The sequence below is a fragment of the Thamnophis sirtalis genome, unplaced genomic scaffold (assembly GCF_051295495.1).
Source record: "Thamnophis sirtalis isolate CommonGarterSnake01/CBP01778 unplaced genomic scaffold, rThaSir2_p1.2 scaffold_12, whole genome shotgun sequence".
NCBI classification, from domain to species: domain Eukaryota; kingdom Metazoa; phylum Chordata; class Lepidosauria; order Squamata; family Natricidae; genus Thamnophis; species Thamnophis sirtalis.
The window spans coordinates 630,183-653,182 of NW_028261392.1; the positions used below are offsets into that span (position 1 = coordinate 630,183).

Genomic DNA, 23,000 nt, shown 5'->3' on the forward strand with positions numbered 1-23,000 from the left:
TCGCGGGTCGCCAGTCTTCCCCTCAGGAAAACCAGGGAAAGCCCCGGGATGGAGGAGATGCCGTTTCCCTCCTGGGGAGGGTTGGAGATAACACCGGGAGGAGACGGGGCGGCTCTTTCGGCGTTCTCCGCCGAGGCCCCACCTCCCCCAGCCCAGCCCTTCCTCGCCCGAATCCCCGCAGGAGCCGCTTTAGCCGAGCGGCAGCCGCTGAGGAGAAAAACGGCCGGAGAGGAGACCCTCCATCTTGCCGTACGGGAAAGCCGGCGCGCGCGCGCGCGCAGAGGCCACGCCCCCTCCTTAACCCGGCCATTTCCCGGCCCTCCGCGCGCGCCGCCATCTTGCTTTACGGACGGCGCGCTTTGGGCCGGGTCCTCGCTGGGCGTCCCCTCCCCCCTCCCTCCCTTAGGTGTCCTCGTGAAATGCCCGCCGCGCGCCTCGGCTGGGCCCCAAGATGGCGTCGATGCGGGAGAGCGACACCGGCCTGTGGCTGCACAACAAGCTGGGCTCAGCCGACGAGCTGTGGGCGCCCCCGAGCATCGCCTCGCTGCTCACCGCCTCGGTCATCGACAACATCCGCCTCTGCTTCCACGGCCTCTCCTCGCCCGTCAAGCTCAAGCTGCTCCTGGGCGTCCTCCACCTGCCCCGCCGCGCCGTCGACGAGGTGAGGCCGCCCCTCCTGAGGCGATTTCTCTTTCGGGGGTGGGGGGGCTCCCCGCCCTGGCCTCGTGGGGGGGGGCGCTCCTGTGTGTGTGTGTGGGAGTGTCGGTTGGAGGATCTGATCTCTCGGGGGGGAGGGGCTGGGGGGGTCTCAGCCGAGCCTTCCCGGTTGGGCAGCGGCCTGACTGACCCTCCTGCCCCGAGGCCTTGTGGGGATTGAGGCCAAGATCCCACTGGCAGCCCTCGAAACACAACCGTCCGTTTAGTGACCGTTCAAAACTGGAACGGCACTGAAGAAGGGAATTATGACCGATTTTCAAACTTAACGGCCGTTGTAGCAACCCCCCCCCCAAACGGCTCATGTGATCAAAATTGGGACACTTGGTGGCTGACTCCTATTTATGACGGCCAGAGTCTTTTTGCGACTTTCTGACAAGCGAAGTCAATGGAGAAAGCTGGATTTGCTTAACAACCAATGTGACTAACTGAACAACTGTGCTGATTCACTTAACAACTGTGGCGGGAAAGGTCGTAAAATGGGGCACAGTTAACTTAATAACGGTCTTGCTTAGAAACGGAAACATTTTGGCCTCACCTGTGGTCGTAAGTCAAGGACCGCCTGCGTAAACGTGGATGCCCCCCAAGTGTTGATGGGGCCATCCGAAGGCCATTGGGGGGGGGGGGTTATTCGTAGTCCAGCCTGTTCCTCAGCCCCTCCAGAGTCATCTTAAGGGCCAGGGGCTTCGTGAAGGGGGTGGCCGGTGGAAGATCTGGGGGTCCCTGGGCTTCAGGGTCTCGTGCAAGGAAAGGTGGTGAGGATCGACGTCTTCTGTGCTGTTCCTCCTTTTGTGGGGTGATCTCCTTTGCGGAGGAAATTTGGAGCAGGACCATCCGAGGAACGGCAGCGCCTGGCTCTTTCCCTTGATTTTGGAGAAGCTCATGGCTCCGTGGAGGGGAGACCACCAGGAAGCGCCCCAGGTTAGACTGTGATGCTGAGAATTCAGGAGAAGAGGACACCCAAGGTGTACGGGTTCAGAAGTGGTGGCTGCAAAACTTGTACCTTGGTGCAGCTCCGGTAACATCTTCCAAACCGGAATGAGTGTTTTCCTGTCACTGGGACTGCCGTAAAAATAAATCCCTCTGCCAGGCAGCTACAGACGGGGGGCCAATGCCGGCCCAAGGATTTCTTGGAGGCCGCAGGTGGAGGTGTGATCCGTCAGGTTGCCTGGCTCAGGAGCCATAGGTAGCAGATCAACTCCCCATGGAATCGCAAGGACTCGGGTGGTGAGAGGCCAGAGCCGGACAGGATGCCCATTTCCAAGATGGGGCAGCAGCTTCAGACACCAAAACAAAAGAGACCTGCTTTATTCCTCAGGAAGCGAAGCCCTCAGTGGCCCTAACCTTTGGCTGGGCTACTTGAGTGGCCTCCAGAGATCACCACTCTCTTGGGAAGAACTCTCTGATGTTGGCCTTCTATTCCTGCATTGTTTGCCTCCTGCTCTCCTCGTTGGCTCTCAGTTTTGCAACCCAGAGCAACATATGGAACTCTCTGCCAGTTGACTGGACTCTCACCAGTCCTGCTTGCCCCTCTGCCTTGCCCTGTTTTGAACTGATGCCGCATTGGCCTTCTAGCACTCCTATCTGCCTCCCTCAGCTGCGTCTCTGGACTGGATTTCTGATTAGCTGCATCTGGGTAGCAGGCGTGATGTCGCTTTTCTGTGTATTTCCAAGTATGTGTGAGTCTGCTCAAATAGCTTTCTACCTGCCTTTGGGTTTGCCTGGCACAAGTACACTGGCTGCAACTCGCTCCTCAGTGTTTACTCAGCCTGGAACAAGACAAAGTATGTTTCCTGCCACAGGGCCAGATAAGTACCGCACACCTGTGCTTGCAAACAACTTTGGTCTTGTTGGCACAGAAGTGATGTGTACATGTCTGGGTAGTCATATGGCCTTTGACTTTGCATTCCAGAAAAACCATTTCTTAGCAATCCAGGTTGTCTGTTTCTTTCTCCTGTTTCAGCATCCCTCCCTCCCTCCCTCCCTCCCTTGGACAGGTTGATCAAAACTGCCTCCTTAACAGGGTTCCTCTTTGGATTTGTTGGCATCACAGTTCCTATGCTTCCAGTCTTCATGAAGGATCATATGCTGGTTTGGGAAAATGGGGGTGGTTACCTACAGTATTGCTCTTGATAGAGATGCATAGATTAGGGGAGGCTAGTCTAGATGGCCTTGAAACACTTGACGAAGGGAGCATTTGCCTGGGAATTCTGTTTGTAGCCTCCAGCGTTTATCATCCTGAATTCTGTAGAGGAAATGTAGACTATAAATATTCAGTGAGTCATTCTACCCTACTAAGAAGCAGGTAGAATAAATATCAAACTGTGTTAAAAGGCCTGGATGAATAAATAGTTCTTACCTAGTGTTCTGAATTCTTGAAAAAAAAGTTGAGAATAACTTGTTTCTTTCCTACATAATGAATTGTAGATGAGCAGGTGCACTTTGTGTCCAACTTTTCTGGCAGAAACCTGGCCTGGAAACAAGGAACCAAATTTTCGGAGCTTGGACTTTTATTAGTGGAAAGATGAAAGTGTTCCAATGAGTCCTTTCCTTTACAGGTGGGCGAATTAAGGTAGCTCAGTTCTCATCTTCCAACGCCCTGGGGAGGCGACTCGGCCTCCACCTGTAGGTTGCTTGGAAACAGCCGGTGTCGCCTTACAAGTGTTGAGAGTCCGTCTCTCCCTGTTTGGTTCAGGAACGCACTGAAAGTGCATATTTTGCTTTAAAACTGCTTGTGTGAGGAGGGTGCAGCTATTCGGATCCAAAGCAGAAAAAGGGGGCTTTGAGGAGGCTGAGAGAGCACTCAAGTACACACATCTTTAAAAAACAACAAAAAACAACACTAGTTTTCTGGGCTCCCATGAGAGCCTTGCAGTCCCAGGAAAATGTGAGTTAAAGATTTGTGGGAAGCAAAGTCCAAGTGCCCTGCCCACTCTCTCCTTAATTCCTATTTTCCCCTCTCTGTCCAGCTGCAATGTAGACCCAGGGCTAGAGGGGGGGGGGAAACCCACCAAGGCATAAAAACAAGAAATGCTTCCCACTTCTAGAAAAGCACCTTTTCTGCTTTAGACCTAAGTGCACTGAGTTGGCTTCCATGCTTAAGGAAGACCATAACTCTGCCGCGCCAGATTTGCTCCTGCTGTTGTGTTGCATTATTATTAGTTATTAGTCCTTAAAAGAACCTGGATGAATCTCAGCCGCCAGTCCTGAACAGGAGACCAGGGAATTAGCTTGAAGGGAAACCAGGGCAGGAATAGAACCATGGAGATTTTTTGAAGGAGCTGTGGAGCTGATCGCCTGGCTTTGGGGAAAGGCTGTTGGGCTTGAATGAGCAGGAGTGTGTGACTTTTCCTCAGGGAAGATGTTTGCTGAGGTGTGAGGAGCAGGAGGGGCGTATAAGGACAGCTGATTGGTCGGCTAGTGCACAAGCCAGCTCAAAGGGCATTCCTTGGAAAGGGGCCAGGCAGGTGGGAGCCTATGGTCAGAAGGAGGAAAGAGAAGAGCCAAGAGGAGTGGGGGGAAGGTTTAGCAGAAGGCGGACCAGACCATCCTTGTGCCCTGCTAAGGGTTGGAACCCTAAGGTAGACCTGTATAGGATTGAGTACCGTATACCTTCCCCCTTAAGTATGCTTTGTACATACTTTACGCTTGAAATCTTGTCTCCCTTGGCTGAAGAACCAGGGGAAAGGCTGCAAGCCAGTTTTCAAGAGTACAGAGGAAGGCTCATTAAAGAAGGGGAAGAGAGATCTCCTAGGAAAGCAGGGTATCAGCTGTTGGTCCAGGAGTGTAGGATGATCCCAGGAAGGATGAAAGTGTCCCCATCGGAGTAGTAAATACTTAGCGGAACTTGGCAAGAATTCTAGGAGTTGACGTTTGGGCCTCTTAAAGTTGCCAAGGTTGATAAATGTTGGTCTAGAAACTATGGCACTCCCACAAATGTAACCAACAGTATGGATCCGTTATGTAGGTGACACCTTCATCATCGTAAAAAAAGGAATAAGTAGAGGGGACACATGAAACGACAACATCTTCGAAGAATAACATTCACAAGGAAAGAAGAAAACAACAACATACTACCTTTCCTGGATATCTTCAGCACCAGAAGCAGCAACAGCAAATTAGAAATGTTTCAAAACTCCCAGTAACCAAGTGCTCCATTACCAAAGTAACACCCCAGCTTCCCTCAACAGGTGTTGGGTAAGAACATTGTCCAGACGAGCTCAAAGGCGTTGCAGCAATCCAGAATGCCAGAAAAAGGAAAAGGTATCTATACAACTTCCAACAAAATGGATATGCAACGTCATCAAAAAGTGCCATTCAACCCACTGCAGCATAACCTGTTACAACAGATTGTGAAAAGGATAATGCTACACATAAAAATAATAATAATAATAATTCAGAAATGGCCAAAAGACCTTATTAGAATGACACATGCAAGCCAACTACTAAAGTTCTCCAAAACATCTTAAGTAAGCCAAAAGAGCCACGGGGCCAAGGGGAAAGAAAAAAAGTCACCTACAACGTAAGTGCAAAGACTGTAACAGGGCTAAGTAGGTCAGGCAGGCTTAAGATTAGCAGAGTGCATCCATGTACACCAACCAGCAGTCAGAAGATAGGATAAAAAGCTCTTAATTGCACAGGATGAAGACAAATTTCACCAAAGTTTCATCATGGGGACGGGGAGCATTCTAGACCAAATAAAATCCAAAAACACTAGAGAATTTCTGGAAGTCTGGCACTCAAACAAATCACCATCAACAGGCACATGTAAATATAAGCTACATTTATATACTCTTCAAAATAACCGATTAAAAACGAAGTAAGGACCAGAATACATCCTCTCCAGCAGCCAGCAGCCAGATAAGCAGGGATTAACATCAGAAAACAACACCCTAATCAAGGAACTAACAAGGAGAAAACCATACTCCCACTGATACTGGCAGAACAAGCTACAAGGAGCAAACCTCACGCTCCCGTCTTTCTGATGATGTTACCCAGCTGGGTGGTGAAATGTACTCTAGTTGTATATAATGTATATCACCCCCATTTCATCAGAATATAAACTGAACTCCTTCAGGAGGCCTTCTCACTCTCATCCACTCCAAAGACCCATGTGTTGCATTCCGGATACCTTTCAATAGAAGGTCCAGAATTCCCAACCAGCCTGCTTAAATCTTGCCTGCAGGGCATTCTAATAACAGAATTCCATCTGTGATTAGGTCAGCTCCGGATCTGCCGCTCTTTTGCAAGGCCCTAAAAACTTGGGTTTCTGCCAGACCACGGAAGTGTGATGCAGCCTCCCCCCCCCCCCCGGCCGCCCCTTGGCTTTGGGGATGGCCATTTCAGGATGCTCGGCTGCTACGCGTTCTGTATTATTTGTGTGACTTGTTTTTTTATGTCTCCTATGGAGGAAAGCTTCCCAGAGTCATGGACAGGCGTGCTATGAATCAGATAAATCAAATTGTAGACTAATCTTATTTGGTTGGCAGCCAATACTTTGAATTTTAGAACTTTGAAATCAGATTGGGAGAGGATGCATATTCATCATATATTCAAATTGTGTGAATGGTTTCTTAATATAGTAACTAAAATTCAGGAGTCCCAAATGTGCTTTTCCAAAAGGCAACTGGACTTTCTTCAGTTTTTTCCCCTCCTTTGAAAACAATTCGCTTCTCATCCCAGAAGCTTCTTTAGTTCTCAATGAAGAGAACTGAAGAGTTGAATAGAACCGAAGAAGCTTCTGGGATGAGAAGTGAAATGTTTTCAAAGGGGAAAAAAACCCAGAAAGCCAAGTTACCTTTTGGAAAAACACCTTTGGGACAACCATGACCTGGATGGTTGAGAATCTCCAGAGACATTTAAAATTCAGGCGCAACATACTGTATTTTTTTTTCTGCAAATTTTGGGCAATGGGAGTGGAAATAATTGAATAATCTTAACTGCAACTGCAAATTGGAAAATAATAATACATGGCAATTGTATAAATTTATTGATTATGCCATGCTGTACAGTAAATAAGAATACTTTCCTTTTCAAATTATTTCATTGTGAAAGACAATTGGACTGCTATAAGAGCAGAAATTGAAATATTGGATTGTGGGGTTGCCGAATATGTAAAATATTTTAGAATTCATGAACTCTCTATTCTCAACTGGACTTCGTTTACATTTTCCTTCTTTGCATTGTGACATAATTGTCATCTGCATTTATAGCCAAAGTGGAGAAAGCATGTAAACGGTTTCACCTTCGGTTGTTTGGGAAAAGCAGCCTTTTAATTTGTGCCTCGAAGGTTGCTTCATCCTCAGTTAAAAAAGAAAAGATAGTTTTGATTACCATGGTGGCTCACTTGCGAGAAGAGGAGGAAGGCAGTTAAAGAAAACTTAAAACTTGTTTGAAAGGATAGATTAAACAGATGCTGAATATGTATTTATCCATATGAATTGGGGAAAAATCAACACCAGAACGAAATGAGGGCATAAAATGACATTTGGCAGGTAGCTAAACCTAATAATAATTACACCATAAAAACATTTATGTAGGAAGAAGCCTAAGAATTTGGATTACTTTTATCTCCTTGACTTGCCTGAGTTAAGAGTTTGATGAAGTCCAGTTGATGCTTCTCTCTGAGATGAATTTTCTTGGTTCCTGCCAAAACATGCCAACTATAAAAAGCTAAATTTCATTTTCATGAATTGTTATGATAAAGCTAATGATGGACTGCAGCACAGTTCTTTTCACAACTTTCATATCTAATCTGATACTTTTCCGTTGATGGGGAAACTTGCAGATGGCAGTTTCTACCAGCTGCAAAAACCAATGTCTGTTCTTTGAACAAATAGATGCTCTTGGCTTCTCACAGCCTTTGCATCATGTTTGACGGTAGGTAGATAAAGAGCATAATTCACTGATAAATCTCCCAGATTCAATTCTTGGGTTCTCAAAAAGGAGGTTCCAACAATGAAAGGCCAGTCTAGTTAGGATTCTGGAGTCCTGCAGGCCAGACAAGGAGGACTCAAAATAGTTTCATGGATTTTATGCAGCTTTGTTTTGTTTATTACTTTGGAAATAAGGTTGCAGCTCTCTTATAAAGCAGCTGTTTCAGTAATTCAGTCATATGTTGAAAACGTTGGCGATTCTGTCAGATAAGAAGCTTTATTGGGGTGCTGCTGCAGAGGAGTTGTGTGTCCCGTCCCCCCCCCCTCCGCTTGCTGGCTGTTCATTGCATGGAGGGTGAGAACGGAGTGGAGCCGGTGTTGGGATGAAAAGCCCAGCTCTGCTCCTGGGTCTCGGCACAGCCTGGTTCATCATTCATTGTGAGATGAAGGGATGAGTCTGTCCTGAAGAGCTACAGAAAAAAAGTTCCAACTGATTTTGAGCGTTCCACTCTTAATTTTTCTTTCTTTCTTACTAGATGAAAGGCGCCCTGACCGAAATTATCCAGCTGGCTACTTTGGATCCAGACCCCTGGGTGTTGATGGTGGCTGATATTTTGAAATCCTTTCCAGATATTGGCTCCCTTAACCTTGATCTGGAAGAGCAGAACCCCAATGTTCAGGATATCTTAGGAGAACTGCGTGAAAAAGGTAACCGTCTTCCTCTTTCCACCCAAACCGTAGCTTTGACGTTGCACGGAAGAAGCTAGTTTGGGAGGGAATGTCTGTGTATTATTAGCCAAAGGTGAAACACCCAGTGTATCATTTGCAAATAGCTTGGGAACAGATCGGGCTTGTTCCACAGAGCCCCCCCTGTGTAGTGAGAGAAACCACAGAAGCAGGCGGCCTCTGATCTCTGGCTGATTCCCTCCGCTGCCTGAATGGCCCCCTGTGGATGAAGCTGCCTCCCTCCAGCGCTGTGATCAAAGGGGGCAGCTTTGGGGGTCCTTCCCGAAAGCTGCTTTCCCAGCCTGGCCCTCCCTGGTCGGCCTTTGGTGGATTACTAGAGAGCGGAGGCAAACAGGTTTCCCCAGTTCAGCCGTCTTCTCCAGCGGCCTCCGGAGCAATGGATGGATGGGATGCCAGAGAACCTGTTTGGAACCAGGAAGTGAGTAAGCAGGAGACTGGCAGGATGCCCAGGGCACGCGCCACGAGGGGATTGCAGAACTGGCACAAGAATGGCTTGAGTGGAAGGGAAAGCGTTTCTCCCTCTCGGCGACCCTGTTTAGGATCCGGTGACAAAAAAGGATGTGCCAAGGGCAGTGTGTCTATGGTGGCCGGGTGCCAGGTACTCTCTAGTGGTAAAGGTTTGCCAGTATCTGTGCAAAGGGACTCGGGGACACTTGGCAGAAGGAAAGGGGGGCTTCTCTGGACACCTCAACGTTGCGCCTCTTCTTCTCTTACATTTGGCAAGCAGGGCTGGGGAACGGGGGCCTCTCTTTAAAATTGCTTCCCTGTATCAGTCTGTTCGGGGGGGGGGGGGATGTACAAATAGCTGGAGCTTTTCCTGTGCCTAAAAGAACATCTGGGGTGTGTGTGTGACTCTTCTTGGTTTTTGGGTGCAAGGAGGCACGATTGGTGCAAACTAGAATGAATGAAAATACTCAGACGGCTTTAGCTTTGTGTGATCTGTTGCATTCTGTGTGTAGCCCTGCACGGCTTTAGAAACGTCTGATGGAATTGCACACGTGTGATGCTCTGTGTTTGTATATAACATACAGCTGGGCTGGTTTTAATTCGTAGCCAACTCGGTCTTGTGGTTAAGGAAACAGGCTGGGTGCCTTTGTCCTGCCTGCCGCCTAAAGTCAGCCGAGTGACCTTGGGCCAGTCCCTTTCTCTCAGCCCCCGGGAGGGAGGCAGTGGATATCCTTCCAGAGAAAGGGCAGGGGTTTGTCCAGGCAGTTGCCAGGTGTCAACACTGAGTTGAAGGTAACGTGGAATACTAATTGGAAGGGTGTCTGATCTAGGAGTTGTTTCCTTACCTTGAATTTGTCAGTACATATAAATAATAACTCTGTATTCACCTTTGCAGCAGGGGCTGCGCTGCTCTTTGTATCATGTGGTTGACCTGAGTTACTATCAGCTCAGAGTAGCTTCCCCTCCTTCTCCCCCACCCCCCAAAAGGCCCAAAGTGGTGGAACTCCTACCACTGACGACCCCCCCTGCTTCCTTATGAGCAGCCCCCACTCCCGAATCCTCTGCTGAGCCTGCTGGTGTCTGGCCTGGCCCACCTGGCCAGAGCCCCCAGTGGTCAGGAGTCCATAACAAGGAAAAGGCTCTTTGGCACTGACTTGGCTCAGGCTTGGTCTCCTTTGGATTGTTTTCTTTTTTGGTCCCCATCTCTTGAGGTACTTTCCCAGTTGCTTCGTCTCCTGTAGCTCAATAAGGCGAAAACACTCCATGCAACAAAGAGGATAGAAATGCAGGATTAAAACACAGGAAAAGGCACCCAAGAATATCTGGAGCCTCTGAATAAGTGAAGCAGAAGAAAACCTCTTGATTTCTTTGCAGGGTTTGGAGCCCCGAGGCTCTCTGGAGGGAAAGGGGGGTCAGAGGATTGTGGCCCCTCCCCATGGAGGTGCAGGGCCCCTCTCTCTTCTAACGGTCGCCCCAGTGGCCCCCGCCATGCTTTCCCCTACCTGTCTCATGCTCAGTGGCTGCTCTTCCTGTTTGACACTTGAGAAAACTGAACTCCTTGCGAATTCTGTATTTTCATCTAGTGAGCGATTGTGAATCCTCAGCCATGTTGCCTTTGGAATGCCAGTACTTAAACAAAAACGCCTTGACCACCTTGGCCGGACCCTTCACGCCTCCCGTCAAGCACTTCCAGTTGAAGCGGAAGCCCAAAAGTGCCACTCTGCGAGCGGAGCTCCTGCAGAAGTGTAAGTAAGCGCCCCCCACCCCCTGCGCCCGGTGGCTCTTCTCCCAGGAGTAGAGGAGAAGCAGGCACGGAACAGCTCGACTTAACACAATTCTACTAAACACAACTAAAAGAAGTGATTTATGACGGAGGGCAGGGACCCCAATGCAGCAGAGAGGAGGTTTGAGCAAGAAATAGGCTTTTTCATGTCTGAGTGACAAAATAAAACCTCTACAAATGTTTGATTTCTTTTACAAAACTTCTTAAGTAAAAAAGTTCTTCCTTATTTGCATCTGACTGTCCTAGAAAGTAGTCTGTTCTCTTCTGTCCTGTTCTGTTCCATTAAAAAGACCCACCCACCTCCCTGTGTGAAAAAAAAGGAAGTGCTTTAGATTATCTTCTTTTTGGATAGAGTCAAGTTAATTACTGCATTAAAAGCTTTCTTTGAAATTAATGTGTGTGATTTTCTTTCTTTTAAAGTTGGATGCTAAATAGATTTATATAATTTCTTTAGCTGCTGAAACTGCGCAACAGCTGAAGAAGACGGCTGGAGTAGCTTTCCATGCCAAAGGAAGAGGATTGGTTAAGAAGATTGACACAACAAGTAGGTTTTTCCCTCATTTTATACGCAATCGCTTTGAGCCTTAAGATAAATTGGCAGTACAGTTGCCAATTGGTTCCATCCCTGGGTGGATATAAGGAAGGCAGTAGATTGATGGGCTTTAAGGTTGGTGGAGAAAATGCTCTCTGGAGAGAGAAAGTCGGGGCCCTCATTGAGTTTTCCAGCTCAAACTTGCTTTTGGGTGAAAGACAAGCAACGCTGAGCACCGATGGTTGTGGGAGAGTCCCGCTTTGGGACTGGAAATGTCCTTCTCTGTTGCCGTTGAGGGTGCACCTGCCACCCAAAGGGAAGACGGCTGTCTTGGGCTCTATAAGGCGCCCGTGGCTGCCAGCGTCTTCTGTCCCAAGCGGTCCCAGGGATGGGAGGTTTCCAAGCAAGGTTCCCCAAGGAAGGAAACGGGGGCCTTGCATCTCACCTCTCCTCCTCCTCCTAAAGGGGGCCGCTCTCTTCCACAAGCAGCAACGGGGCTCAAAAAGTACATTTTGGGGAGCCTTAATTCAGAGCCGGTCAGAAGAAGAAAGAGCCTCTTGCCTGATTACTTGTGGAGTAAACATTTTTACATGTGATGCCAGATCTGTCCTGGAGGAAGTTTGGCAGCTTCTTACCGGTCAGAGTAAAACCTCTCCATCGGGGCAGAGCCTCTGTGCACTTTGCCCTCTGTTGCTGTCCTTCCAGAAGTTTCTTTTTGCCGTCATCTGGATTGCATAGGACAGCAGATGTCAGGAGTCTGGCAGTCAGCGTAAGATGGATGGTGGCCATCGTCGTCATGGCTTCTCCTTACAAGAAAGGATAACTGGAAGGATCCCCAATCCTGGGGTCCCTGCAGGAGGAAGTTCTTGTATGATGGCCTCTCCTCTGGCCTCCCCGGAGGCCCCTTGGAAGAGACGAGAGCTCCCCGGGTCAGGATCTTCCTCATGGCAGAGTTCTTGAGGCAGAAGGAAGTTTCCTGGAAGCCCCTCGATTTGGTATCTGAAGCCTCTTCTGTCCGACGTGGCCTTTTATTCCCAGGCTCACCTGAGCGGCCTAGGAGGATCGATGGGAGGTCTGTGACCCTTGGGGGGGGGGTCTGGCTTCAGAGAGGCCATCATGCGCCTTCTGACCTTCACAGATGTTTCAGGACAATCTGGGGTTTTTTGCTGTAACGTTTTAGTTGAATCTTAAAAACGAGAGCTCCCAGGGCATGGAGGGGGTTCGAACACAGAGCCGGTAATATTTCAAAGATTTTGATACTCTTCTTCACTGGAAATGGCCAGGAAGGTGGCCTGCCTTAACTCCCCCCCCCCTCTCTATCTGCAGCTCCGCTCAAAGGAATACCAAAGCAAGCGCCCTTCAGGAACCCCACCGCCCCCATCGTCTTCAGCCCCACAGGGAACCGGACCCCCATCCTCTCCTCCAAAGTGCCTCTGTGCAAGGAGAGAGGCGTCAAGGTACCTGCACGTTTTCTTCTTCTTCTTCTTCTTCTTCTTCTTCTTCTTCTTCTTCTTCTTCTTCTTCTTCTTCTTCTTCTTCTTCTTCTTCTTCTTCTTCTTCTTCTCCTCCTCCTCCTCCTCCTCCTCCTCCTCCTCCTCTCCTCCCCTCCTCCTCCTCCTCCTCCTCCTCCTCCTCCCCCCTCCTCCTCACAGGCCAGTGACCTCCCTTGGACCCTGTGCTGCTTCTCATCACAAACACCTAGTAATGTTCTGGTTTGCAGTTTTAGAAGCTTCTCCCTTCGGTCATTCCAAGCACAAGGCCTGCCCTCAATGTAATTTGGCATTTCACTGGAGCTCCCTTGTGCCTCATAATGTGGTGGTAGAGTTCTTTCGTAATCTGTCTGAATGGCCGCTGGTGCAGTTCAGAATTTCCATGCAAACATGTTTACGTTAGAAAGGGGAGATCATTGAAGAAGCACCCCTAAAAGTAAGTTAGGTTAGGTTAGGTTTGGTTTATTGGTTTTGTATGCCACCCACTCCCGAAGGACTCCAGGCGGCTCACAATAAACAGGGGAGGGAATAAATAAGACAATACAAACAATTTTAAAATCCACAACAGTCACAATTAAGACGGGGCTGGGTGCTTTAACAGCCCCCAGCCTGTCGGAACAGCCAGGACTTAGTAGCTTTACGGAAGGCCGGGAGGGTAGTAAGGGTCCGGATCTCCACGGGGAGCTCGTTCCAGAGGGCTGGAGCAGCAACAGAGAAGGCCCTCCCCCGGGGGGGTCGCCAGCCGGCATTGGCTGGCAGATGGAACCCGGAGGAGACCTAACCTGTGCGATCTGATCGGTCTATGGGAGGTAATCGGCAGGAGGCGGTCTTTCAGGTACCCAGGTCCAATGCCATGTAGGGCTTTATAAGTAATAACTAGCACCTTGAAGCGAGTCCGGAGACCAGTGGGCAGGCAGTGCAGCTCGCGGAGGATAGGTGTAACGTGGGTGTACCTAGGTGCACCCACAATCGCTCGCACGGCTGCATTCTGGACTAGCTGAAGTCTTCGAACACTCTTCAAGGGCAGCCCCATGTAGAGCGCATTACAGTAGTCCAGTCTTGAGGTCACGAGGGCGTGAGTGACTATCTGAAGTGCCTCCCGGTCCAGATAGGGTCGCAATTGGTGCACCAGGCGAACCTGGGCAAAGGTCCCCCTGGTCACAGCCGATAACTGGTGATCTAAAGTGAGCTGTGGATCCAGGAGGACTCCCAAATTGCGAACCCTCTCTGAGGGGCGTATAATTTCACCCCCCAGACTGAGAGATGGAATCATTAGCCAGTCTTTGGGAGGGAACATCAGTAGCCATTCGGTCTTGTCGGGATTGAGTGCAAGCTTGTTCGTTCCCATCCAGACCCTGACAGTAAGAGGAGCCTTTATATCTGAAGTGCTTCATGCAAGAAAAGTAACACTTTTCACGAGGAATTGGGACTCCTGTAGTGTTAGTATAGAGGGAACAAATCCCACATGCCGCTAGCCTTTTGTTTTGGGGCTTCTACATTCCTGCTTGCTAAAATCACTTTTGTCTGTGTCATTTTGAGACGGATACAATTCATAAAACAGGTTTCCCAGCCTTGCTGCATTTTGTAAGTTAGAGAATAGTGTGCACTTTTGGTGTGCCTCGTCCCCAAGACTCCCTGAGGAGACCGTGCTGAAATCCAGGAGCAAGATGCTATGGTTACACGGGTGAGGATAAAAATAAGCCCTCCAAACAGAAGGTGTGGGCCTTGTCTGGCAGCTTTTGCAGACTGGGAAAAAACTTTAGGAGGGGAAGAAGTTGTTTCATACACTGATGAGCTGTTTCTGGCCACACAGAAACATTTGTGGCTGTTGTGCAGTAAAGGGGAGCAGGAATGCGGGGACTAAAAGTCTCCCCAGCTTTGTAACTTTTAGCCAGGTGTGGAAGAGCTGATCAAAGGGCCCACGGAGAAGCTGCTTGGCAAAATCCTCCGGCTGTGCCACAGAGGAGAGAGTGAACCTTCCCTTCTTGTATTTGTAGTACCTAGACATCAAGGAGCTGAAGGCCGTGGATTCTGGGCGGGAGGCGAAAAGAAGAAGGAAGACTTTAGGTGCGTTGAACTGCCCCTTCTCCTGGATCGGCTGCGGGAGGGGTGGGGTGGGGAGAATCATGGAGACGGGGGGGGGAGCTGCTTGTGGGGAGCCCCAGAAACAGGGAGCGGCTTCTCCCACGGCCCCCGCTTCAGGTGAGTGGAGAATGGAAGGATCCCATCAGGAAGGCAGAGCATAAAAGGCTGCCAAATAGAGGCTGCCATATAGACAGCCTGGATGTTACATCCTTTCTGGCCACAGTTGTTAAGTGAATCACGGGAGTTTTGTTAGTCATATGGCCATTAAACACATCCGGCTTCTCCCTGGGCTTGTCTTGTCAGAAGGTCGCAAAGGGGATCACGTGACCCCGGGGCACTGCGACCGTCATAAATAGGAGTCGGTTTTCAAGCATCCGAGGGTAGATAACGTGGCCTCGGGGGTGATGCTGCGGTGGTCATAAATGTGGGAAATGGTCATAAGTCACTTTTCCCAGCGCCGTTGTAACCTCGGTTGCTAAAGGGACCGTTGTAAGTTGAGACGACCTGCACGCCTGATGTTCTGACTCTGGCTTGGGTTGAAAGGAAGCCGGGGGAGAGGCTGCTCGAGGGAGCCTCTGCGGGGCTTGGAAGGAGTCGGAGCGACCCCTTGAAGCAGCGCAGTGTTTCTCAACCTTGGCAACTTGAAGATGTCCGGACTTCAACTCCCAGCATCTCCCAGCAGTGGTTAGGACAGTGTTTCTCAACCTTGTCAACTTGAAGATGTCCGGACTTCAACTCCCAGAATTCCCCAGCCAGCATTCGCTGGCTGGGGAATTCTGGGAGTTGAAGTCCGGACATCTTCAAGTTGACAAGGTTGAGAAACACTGAAGCAGCGGAATGATGATCCGGCCTCTTCCCTTCCTCCCGTAGATACAGACGTGGTGGCCAAGCAGGCAAAGGAGGAGACGGTCGTAGAAAACGCTACCCCGGATTACGCGGCTGGGCTCGTCTCAACCCAGGTACGGCTTTCAGGGGGAAGGTGTATCTTGGGCCCCAACTGATGGAGCAAGGGTGTAAGGCCAGGCGGCCTGCGAGCGGCCAGGGCTTCCTCTCTGAAACGCTGGGGATTCCTTCCCTGGCCTGTTGGCGGAGAGAGGCTCAGGTAACAGAAGTAACGGCTTCAGGATATTTCCCAAGACATATTTGGGGCTTTCCTTTTTTAGGTTTTCACTGCTTTTAAGTCTGACTTTTTTGCTGGATGGGGTTCTTCCTTGTACGGTTTTAAATGACAACCGGTTTACCAGTTTGATGCCGGCCGGTGTCATCGTGATGGCTTTTTAATCTTAGTCTAGTCACTTTGAACAGGCGCATGGAGGAAACGTAGCGCAAGTGCTGTTTTCCCACTCTGAAATAGGGTTCTCTGTGTGTCTGTGTGTGTCTGGTCCTTTTGCAGAAACTTGCTTCCCTGAACAACGACCCGGCGCTCGCTTCTACCAGTTACCTGCCTGCAGCGCCCAGCGCGGTGCCGTCCTCCTCTTATGTCCCAGGCTCTGACCCACAGCCAGGTCAGTGACAACCCCCCCCCCCGCCCCCAATTGTGTCTCCAGCATCTGGGGGGATGGTTTAGGTGGCATGAAGGGATTGCAGAATTTGGCTTAGAGACCGTGGGAAGGCCGCTCTCTTTGAAGAACGTCCTGTCCCAAAGCAAAAAGTTCTGATAACAATGAAAATAACATTTGAGGAAGAAGCAGAACCTGGAGAAGGTGAAAGAGGCAGAGACTCTTGAGTTACCGTTTGCAGCCAGGAGCTGTGGGGGGCACAGTGGTTAGAGTGCGGTACTGCAGGCTCCTTCTGCTGCCTGCAATTTGGCAGTTCAAATCTCACCAGGCTCAAGGTTGACTCAGCCTTCCATCCTTCCGAGGTGGGTAAAATGGGGGACCCAGATTCTTGGGGGCAAGAGGCTGACTCTGTAAACCGCTCAGAGAGGGCTGTAAAAGCACTGTGAAGCGGTGTATAAGTCTAAGGGCTGTTGCTAGTGCTATTGCCTGACTTCTCTGGGGATATGTCACCGTTGTGAAATGATCTTCCTGGGCTCCATTCCTCCTGCGTCTCCTTGGTGCTTGCCGGGAGGGTTCTCTCTTGCAACCTCAGCATAGAAGCCTGAATGCGTGTCGGTGATTCTCCTGTAGATGTGTTCTTAGTTCCACACAGCTGTTTGCAGCTTAGAATTCTGTGCCGAAAACAGCCCCGGCCGGGGGTTGCCACAAGAATTCAGATTAAGGAAAAACGACCCACGTGGGACGCTTTTTAAAGGAATTTGTGCTGCATGAGAAGCGAACGTGTAACGTCGCTCTACGAAGTTCGCTAGAAGAAGGAGGAGGAGGAGGAGGAGAACAGGAGCAGGGAGGGGATACGACAGGTATGCCTTAATGAGCCCTTCTACTCTCACAGCCTGTTTGTCCTGACATCCAGCTGGCTCCATCTGGGACCCCCTGCAAGCTAAGGAACCAGCTGCTTCGACCGCCGCCGCCGCCGCCCCGCCGGCTCTCCCGGTGGCTCAGTTTAAGCAACGGATGCCCATGTACAATAGTCACTTGAACCTGACTGCTACCACCGCGGCAGCAACGGCAGCAGGGGCAGCCCCAACCGCTGAGTCCCCGGTGTCTCTTCCCGTGACCTCTCTGGCAATGCAGGGACCACCAGCCGCTCCTCAGGACGCCCCTGCCAAGAAGGGTCTCTCACTCACAGTAAGCATCTAGTGAAGAAGCCCCCCTCCAGCCGCGCTTGGGGCTTAAGGAAGGAAGGAAGGAGAGGCACCCGGGGCTCACTTGGTTTCCCCAGAGGAAAAAGGCCAGGCCGGGCGCGTCTCCCTTCTGCTTGCAGCTCTTTGGGGCGGGGGTTTCATGGTTTAGGTCTGACCCTAATACAATCGCGGAGGATTCGTGCAGCCAGAGTGGCAGAATTTGTGGGCCTAGCAGGGCTTGTGGGGGGTTTCTATTTTTTTCATGCATGGCAGCATTACTAAGCCACCCAGTTGCTCTGGGTAGGGAGAGGGGTGGCAAATACATTTAATGAAGCAAGGAAAGCAATCAATAATTTTTCGTGTCACAGGCCTGTTCGTAGGCTTTGTTCTGTTCTTTAAAAGAGCCAGCGGATGAAGGGGGCCGTGTCTGTCGGGCAAGGTAGCCACTGCTCGTCCTCCCCTCCAGTTGAGGGATTTATTGAGGGGAAGCAGCTGTGCGCGGTCACTTTCGGTCAGAGGGTGGTGGTCCAACCTTTCGGCTCGCCTGGGCCATGCGGAGAGAAGAGGAATGGTCTTGGGCCACATAGCAAATCTGTAACAGAGTTAAGGCTTATGAATAACAAACCTCATTTAAATGTTGGTGCCTTTTATTATCTGATGTTGCTACATCGCTAGTTGTCCAGGGTCCTCAGATGTGCCTCCAGGGGACGAAAAGTATTAAGATTTTCCAATTCACAGGAAAAAATGGGCAGGGGGAGGGGGGCATGAGAGAGAAACGGTGAAGATGGTGGGATCCCTGTGCAAACAGGTTCTCCTCCTCCTGTTTTCAATGGAAGATGTTCTTGAAACTCATTGCAGAAGGAGCAACTGTGTGCAGCCCATGAAATCTTCCAGATGGCGAACAAAGTTACAAGGCCCGAGAAGATGCTCATCCTGGGATTCATGGCGGGATCCAGAGGTGGGTACATGGGTAATGTTCCTCCCCAAGGGATGGCTAAGCGAATCCTGGAAGAGGCAAAATGTGGGTCATTTTTGGAGTGCTGGTCTCTGATTGGTTGCCTTGATGCCTTTGGGGTTCCGGTGGGGTCTCTATCTGAGCGTCTTGAGTTGTCACTGGGTTCTTCTGGTGGGGTGGGGGGTGGGGAGGGGGAGATTGGTGTTGAGCCTGCTTTTGGGCAGTATAGGTTTATATTAAGCCTCAGGCTTGACTTTGATAGGATGTTTGTGTATCTCAGTGGCAGGCAGACTTCATGGCTGAGGTTGTTGAGAGCAGGAGTGTGGCACAGCGCAGCAGTTCGTCTTCTGATACCGATAATTTTTTGGGTTCTCCTCGCCTTCGGTGCCTCTTATGTGCTGCCTCTCAGTGTGCTGTGGAAGCCATGTTTTGTGGTGCCAATGGCTGCCTGTCGCTAAACAGGTCACTAAACTCTGAAGCCCAGGCACTGCCCAGTAGCTGCTAAGTAATTTGATTGATTTGGAGTAAGGATACTCTAAAATAATATTTAGTGGTCTTTTTGTATAACATTTAGATAAAGGTCTAGATAGGAAAAAGTGTAGTTGTTTTATAAATCAATTTATTATAGAGCATTTTTAAGGCAAGGCCGCCTTCTATTGAAACGCAAGCAGTCAACCTGTCTTCTCCTGGAGTTCCACTAAACAAATATTGCTGAGGAAACAGTTTAGTTCCCAGAATTTTTTCAGCCAAAGGATCGGAACGTAGCAGTTAAGAAGGCTTCCTTTCACTCAGTGTGTGGTGTCCACAGAGGCCACGTAATGACCGCTGTGCACACTTAGCTTAAGCAAAGTAGCTGGGAAGGTTAGGCTGCTTTCATTGAAGGGCGATTTGTCCTCCCAAGGCTGCCCTCGCAGGAAGGAACGTGGAGCAGCCGAAGGATGCTGGTTCCCCCAGCAGGGAAGGATCTTCTTCCCTAGGATTTAGCTCTTCTCCTAAATGGTGTTTCTGGCGTCACTCGGTTCCTCCGAGGGGTCTGATTTTGGAACCTCTGATTTCTCCTCCTCAGAAAACCCCTGTCAAGAGCAGGGCGACGTCATCCAGATCAAGCTAAGTGAGCACACGGAGGTCCTGCCGAACGCCGATGGCACCGGAAGCACCACCATGCTGGTGGACACGATCTTTGAGATGAACTATGCCACCGGCGAGTGGAGCCGCCTGACGAAGTCCAAGCCCATGACAAACGTTTCCTAAAGGATTCCGTGACGGGGAGACGTAGACCAAATAGATCCTAGAATAAAGCCAGCTTGTACGTCGTGTGTCACCTCGAGCAGAACGACATTCCCCCCACGTAGGACTCCTTGTAGCCAGCCTCCCATGTCCCATGTGCTACGCTTGGCCAAAGTAGGAAGGCCGGAGGCCAGAGCGGCGCAGGGCTCTCTGTCGTAGGAAGGATTGTGGAAGGATGCGGTGACTCACGGCTTCCAGCACTTTGGCAGGAAAGGGGCTTTTGATTTGCCTGCCCTGAGAAAGGACCAAGAGGGGGGAATCCTCTTCACCAGGCCGATTTCATGGCAGGGACCTCACTCGGTTGGCTTTCTCGGTGCTCTTGTTAAAAATAGGCCCTGCCAGTTTGGCCGTTTCTCCCCCCCCCCCTTTTGTAGCTGACTGCAAGTAGCCTTCGTCCTTTTGGGCGGCCCTCCTTCTGAGGCACCATGAAGACCCCGTAGGATGATTTTCCCCTCTTTCTTCTGCTGCTCAAGATTGCACAAATAATAAACCTTCCTTCCCTTGAGAACAGCCAGCCCCCTGAGTGTATGTGCGTGCGTTAGTCACATAAGGGGGTTGCCTTTTAAGACGGACACGTAAAAAAGGGCGACCCCCCCCCAAAAAAAAGCTTACAATCTCAGTGGCGCAGTGTGAGTTAGTTTCCCTGGCGTTGAAGTTGAATGAGTGACATCGGCTTCCAATGCTCTTCAAAATGGTTAAATCCCAAGACTTTGAACTCGGGGGCTTCAGGCTGAGGTAGCTAATTCCAAGACCTCCCAAGGGTTCCCTTGCAGGATGGGTGACCGAGCGGCCTTTGCTAAAGAGTGAGGTTGGTGGATGTCAGAAGAAGCAAGCAAGCAAGTCCAAACAATAATTAGGCCTCCTCCTCCTCCTTCCCTGCTGTGCGGCACCGTTACTGAAGGAGGATCTGAGATGGTTCATCAGGCAGGGCTGCAGGGGAACTCCAGGAGTGACGTGGCTTGCAGGGACATTATTATTGCAAAGGTCCCCCCCCTCCTGCCCCCTCCCTTCACCACAGCTGAGGGCCACTTAGAACGGTTTTCTTAGTTTCTGGCCTCTTTAATTCTGGCCTCTGTAAGCCTTTGAAGTCCAAGAACGGGCAGCTCAAAGAGTTTAATCATTTATGCAGAGGAAGAGTTTTAAGAATAAGGGATTTCTCTCTGGTCACTGGAATGGTAGGTAGATGGTAGGAGATAGTCTTGAAGGTCAAGGGAAGAAGCTGGTTGAGCTGGGAGAAGAAGAACGAAGGCTTGGCCAAAGGGCAGCTGGAAAGGCAATGCCCCCTCGGGAGTATCTGAAGCTAGAAAGAGGGGAGATGGGCAGCCTTTCGGGTTTGCCTTTAGCCCACCTGAATGGTGGGTTTGTTTCTCAATTCTGCCCAGCGGGCCAACCAGAATCGGGGAAAGCCTGACGGAGGTTTCACGAGGTTCTTCTGCAACTTCCTTTGATTTAACATTTCAGCCATACTTGAACCTGGAAGCAGCATTTGGAACAACGGGACTCGTTTTACCAAATTTATGTCAGTTTTATGCAGTATCAACGTGGCTTGTTCAGATTATTTTAAGAGGCCGTGTTCGTTGGAAGCCCACTCCCACCTTTCTGCTGGCGTGCAGCGTGATGTCCCCTAGGGAGTTCAGACGCAAAGGCATGATTCACTTTTTGTTGGGCCATCGGGGCCATCTCTGGAGTACGTTACAATTCATCTTTTATCCAGAAACCTGGTTTGAAGATAGACTGCAGTTTTTCTGTAGAATCCTTGTGAAGACCTGCCAACCAGCAGGTGTTCGTGGTTCTGCTCTTAAATAGGGGCGGTGTAATCCCCTCCCCTCCAGTATTTAGCCGGAGTGGGAGGAGTCCAGCTGGTGTCATAGCTGTGAGATCTGAAGAGGGCAGAATGGGGCCGGGCTTTGACTACAGAATGGCGGCCATGCGGTCCCTCCGTGGTGGAATTCCCTCGGGTGGATTCAAAATAGGAAGATGGCTTGTGTGAAGCTGGCATATCTGCTTTGCCTTGGGGTGGGGGGGCTGTGGGGGGAGAAAAGCTTGCCCTGTCCCCCCCCCCCGCCAGAGCTCTTCCTTGAGTTAGAAGCCTTCTTCATTCAGAGTCCGTGCAAGGAATGGCGGAGTGAAACGCCTGATGGAGCAACCTAGAAAGTATCCTATAGGTGTCCTGAGGGACCTCCTTCTTAGATCCTTGTCTCTGCTAAGCTCTTGGGAAATCATCCTCCCGTTTTTAAAAATCCGGTTTGGTCTGGCAAGTACCGATGCTGTCCATTGAGGTGGAGGGATGCCTCTGTCCAGGATGCCCGATTTCTCGCATCCCTGGTCGTGCTGTGCCCGGCCTTTGTAGGTTAAGGTCTGGCTGCCCGGAAGTGGCTAGGAAGAAGCCTTGCCAAAGGAGGCCGGAAAGGGACACGGGATGGGCTGGGATCGAGAGACACCGAAGGCGCCCACTCACGTGGAATGGAACTGCTCAGAACAACCAGGCCCTTCAGTTGTCCTGCTTGGCTTAGAAGGAACTCGGTGCTGATTCCGACAGAAAAAGACAAATGGCCAGTCCTATCCGCGGCTCTGATCTTTTTCCCCGTGGGGGTGGGGGAGATGTTTTAGAGTCTAATTCTAGATGTAAGATTATTTGTAGTATCCAACGAGCATCAGGCAAGCTGGAGTTATTGTTGAAACAAGCGTGCAGCATCCCTCCTGCCCCACCAGTTAGCAAAAGGGCCCCCCAAAAGTCCTTGGCAGCCTTGGGGTTTTCCTCACTCTGCCCCCCCAATAGCTGTCCCCCCCCCCAAGCCACCAATGGAAGAGAAAAGGCAAGGTAGGAATTGAGCCCCGAGACCTTGGGATTCTGGTACCTTTTTAACAAGCAATGTTGTTTTCTAAAATGTTGCCTATCTAATAGAGCAGGCCAGATGTTTTCTATCTATTTTGTTTTTTGTACAGATGTAAATGCAAAACCTCGTGTCCTTGAATACGTTATTTTCGGCATAATATCGGTAATAAAGTTCAGATTTTTCTAAGTACATTTTTCTTCTCCTTTCCCCAGTGGTGGTGGCGTTTTTTAGCATCCTTGACCCGGGCCAAGAGCACCAGCTCAAGTGATGTGCTAACTAAAGGCTCCTTCTCTCTAGGCCCTCTTCCAGCTGAATGAACGGAAGAGCCCAGAGCTGCCAAGAGACTGCTGGCGATTCCAGGGGTGTAACGTTTACGTACAGCATTGAGGGAACGACTTTTCTGTCCCCCGGTTCTATTTAAAGTCTTCCATCCATCTGACCCCTCTGGGCACTTTAGGAAGCAGGACGCAGTTCACGAAAGCTCAGGCTGTTTTAAAACAAAATTTGCAATCTCCAAAGGCCGCCGGTGTTTTAGCTACTGTGGCGTAACATGGGCTCTCCTGCA

General features: G+C 50.2%; 1 protein-coding gene across 1 annotated transcript; it reads left to right on the forward strand.

The window, feature by feature from the left end:
- The first annotated feature begins 393 nt into the window (after positions 1-393).
- On the forward strand, positions 394-22,624 carry NELFA (negative elongation factor complex member A). Its single transcript, XM_087726713.1, has 11 exons — positions 394-661; positions 8,126-8,297; positions 10,367-10,528; positions 11,021-11,110; positions 12,425-12,555; positions 14,586-14,655; positions 15,544-15,632; positions 16,067-16,178; positions 17,086-17,360; positions 18,215-18,314; positions 19,378-22,624. The coding sequence occupies exons 1-11, from the start codon at positions 452-454 to the stop codon at positions 19,560-19,562; spliced, it is 1,596 nt and encodes a 531-aa protein (XP_087582839.1). The 5' UTR covers positions 394-451; the 3' UTR covers positions 19,563-22,624.
- Positions 22,625-23,000: the final 376 nt, after the last annotated feature.

Bases quoted from the DNA above. Each gene is read 5' to 3' on its own strand.
- NELFA (XM_087726713.1), top strand. From the start codon at position 452: ATGGCGTCGATGCGGGAGAGCGACACCGGCCTGTGGCTGCACAACAAG. The intron at 662-8,125 runs GTGAGGCCGCCC...CTTTCTTACTAG, and splicing joins CCCGCCGCGCCGTCGACGAG to ATGAAAGGCGCCCTGACCGA. The intron at 11,111-12,424 runs GTAGGTTTTTCC...CTCTATCTGCAG, and splicing joins TAAGAAGATTGACACAACAA to CTCCGCTCAAAGGAATACCA.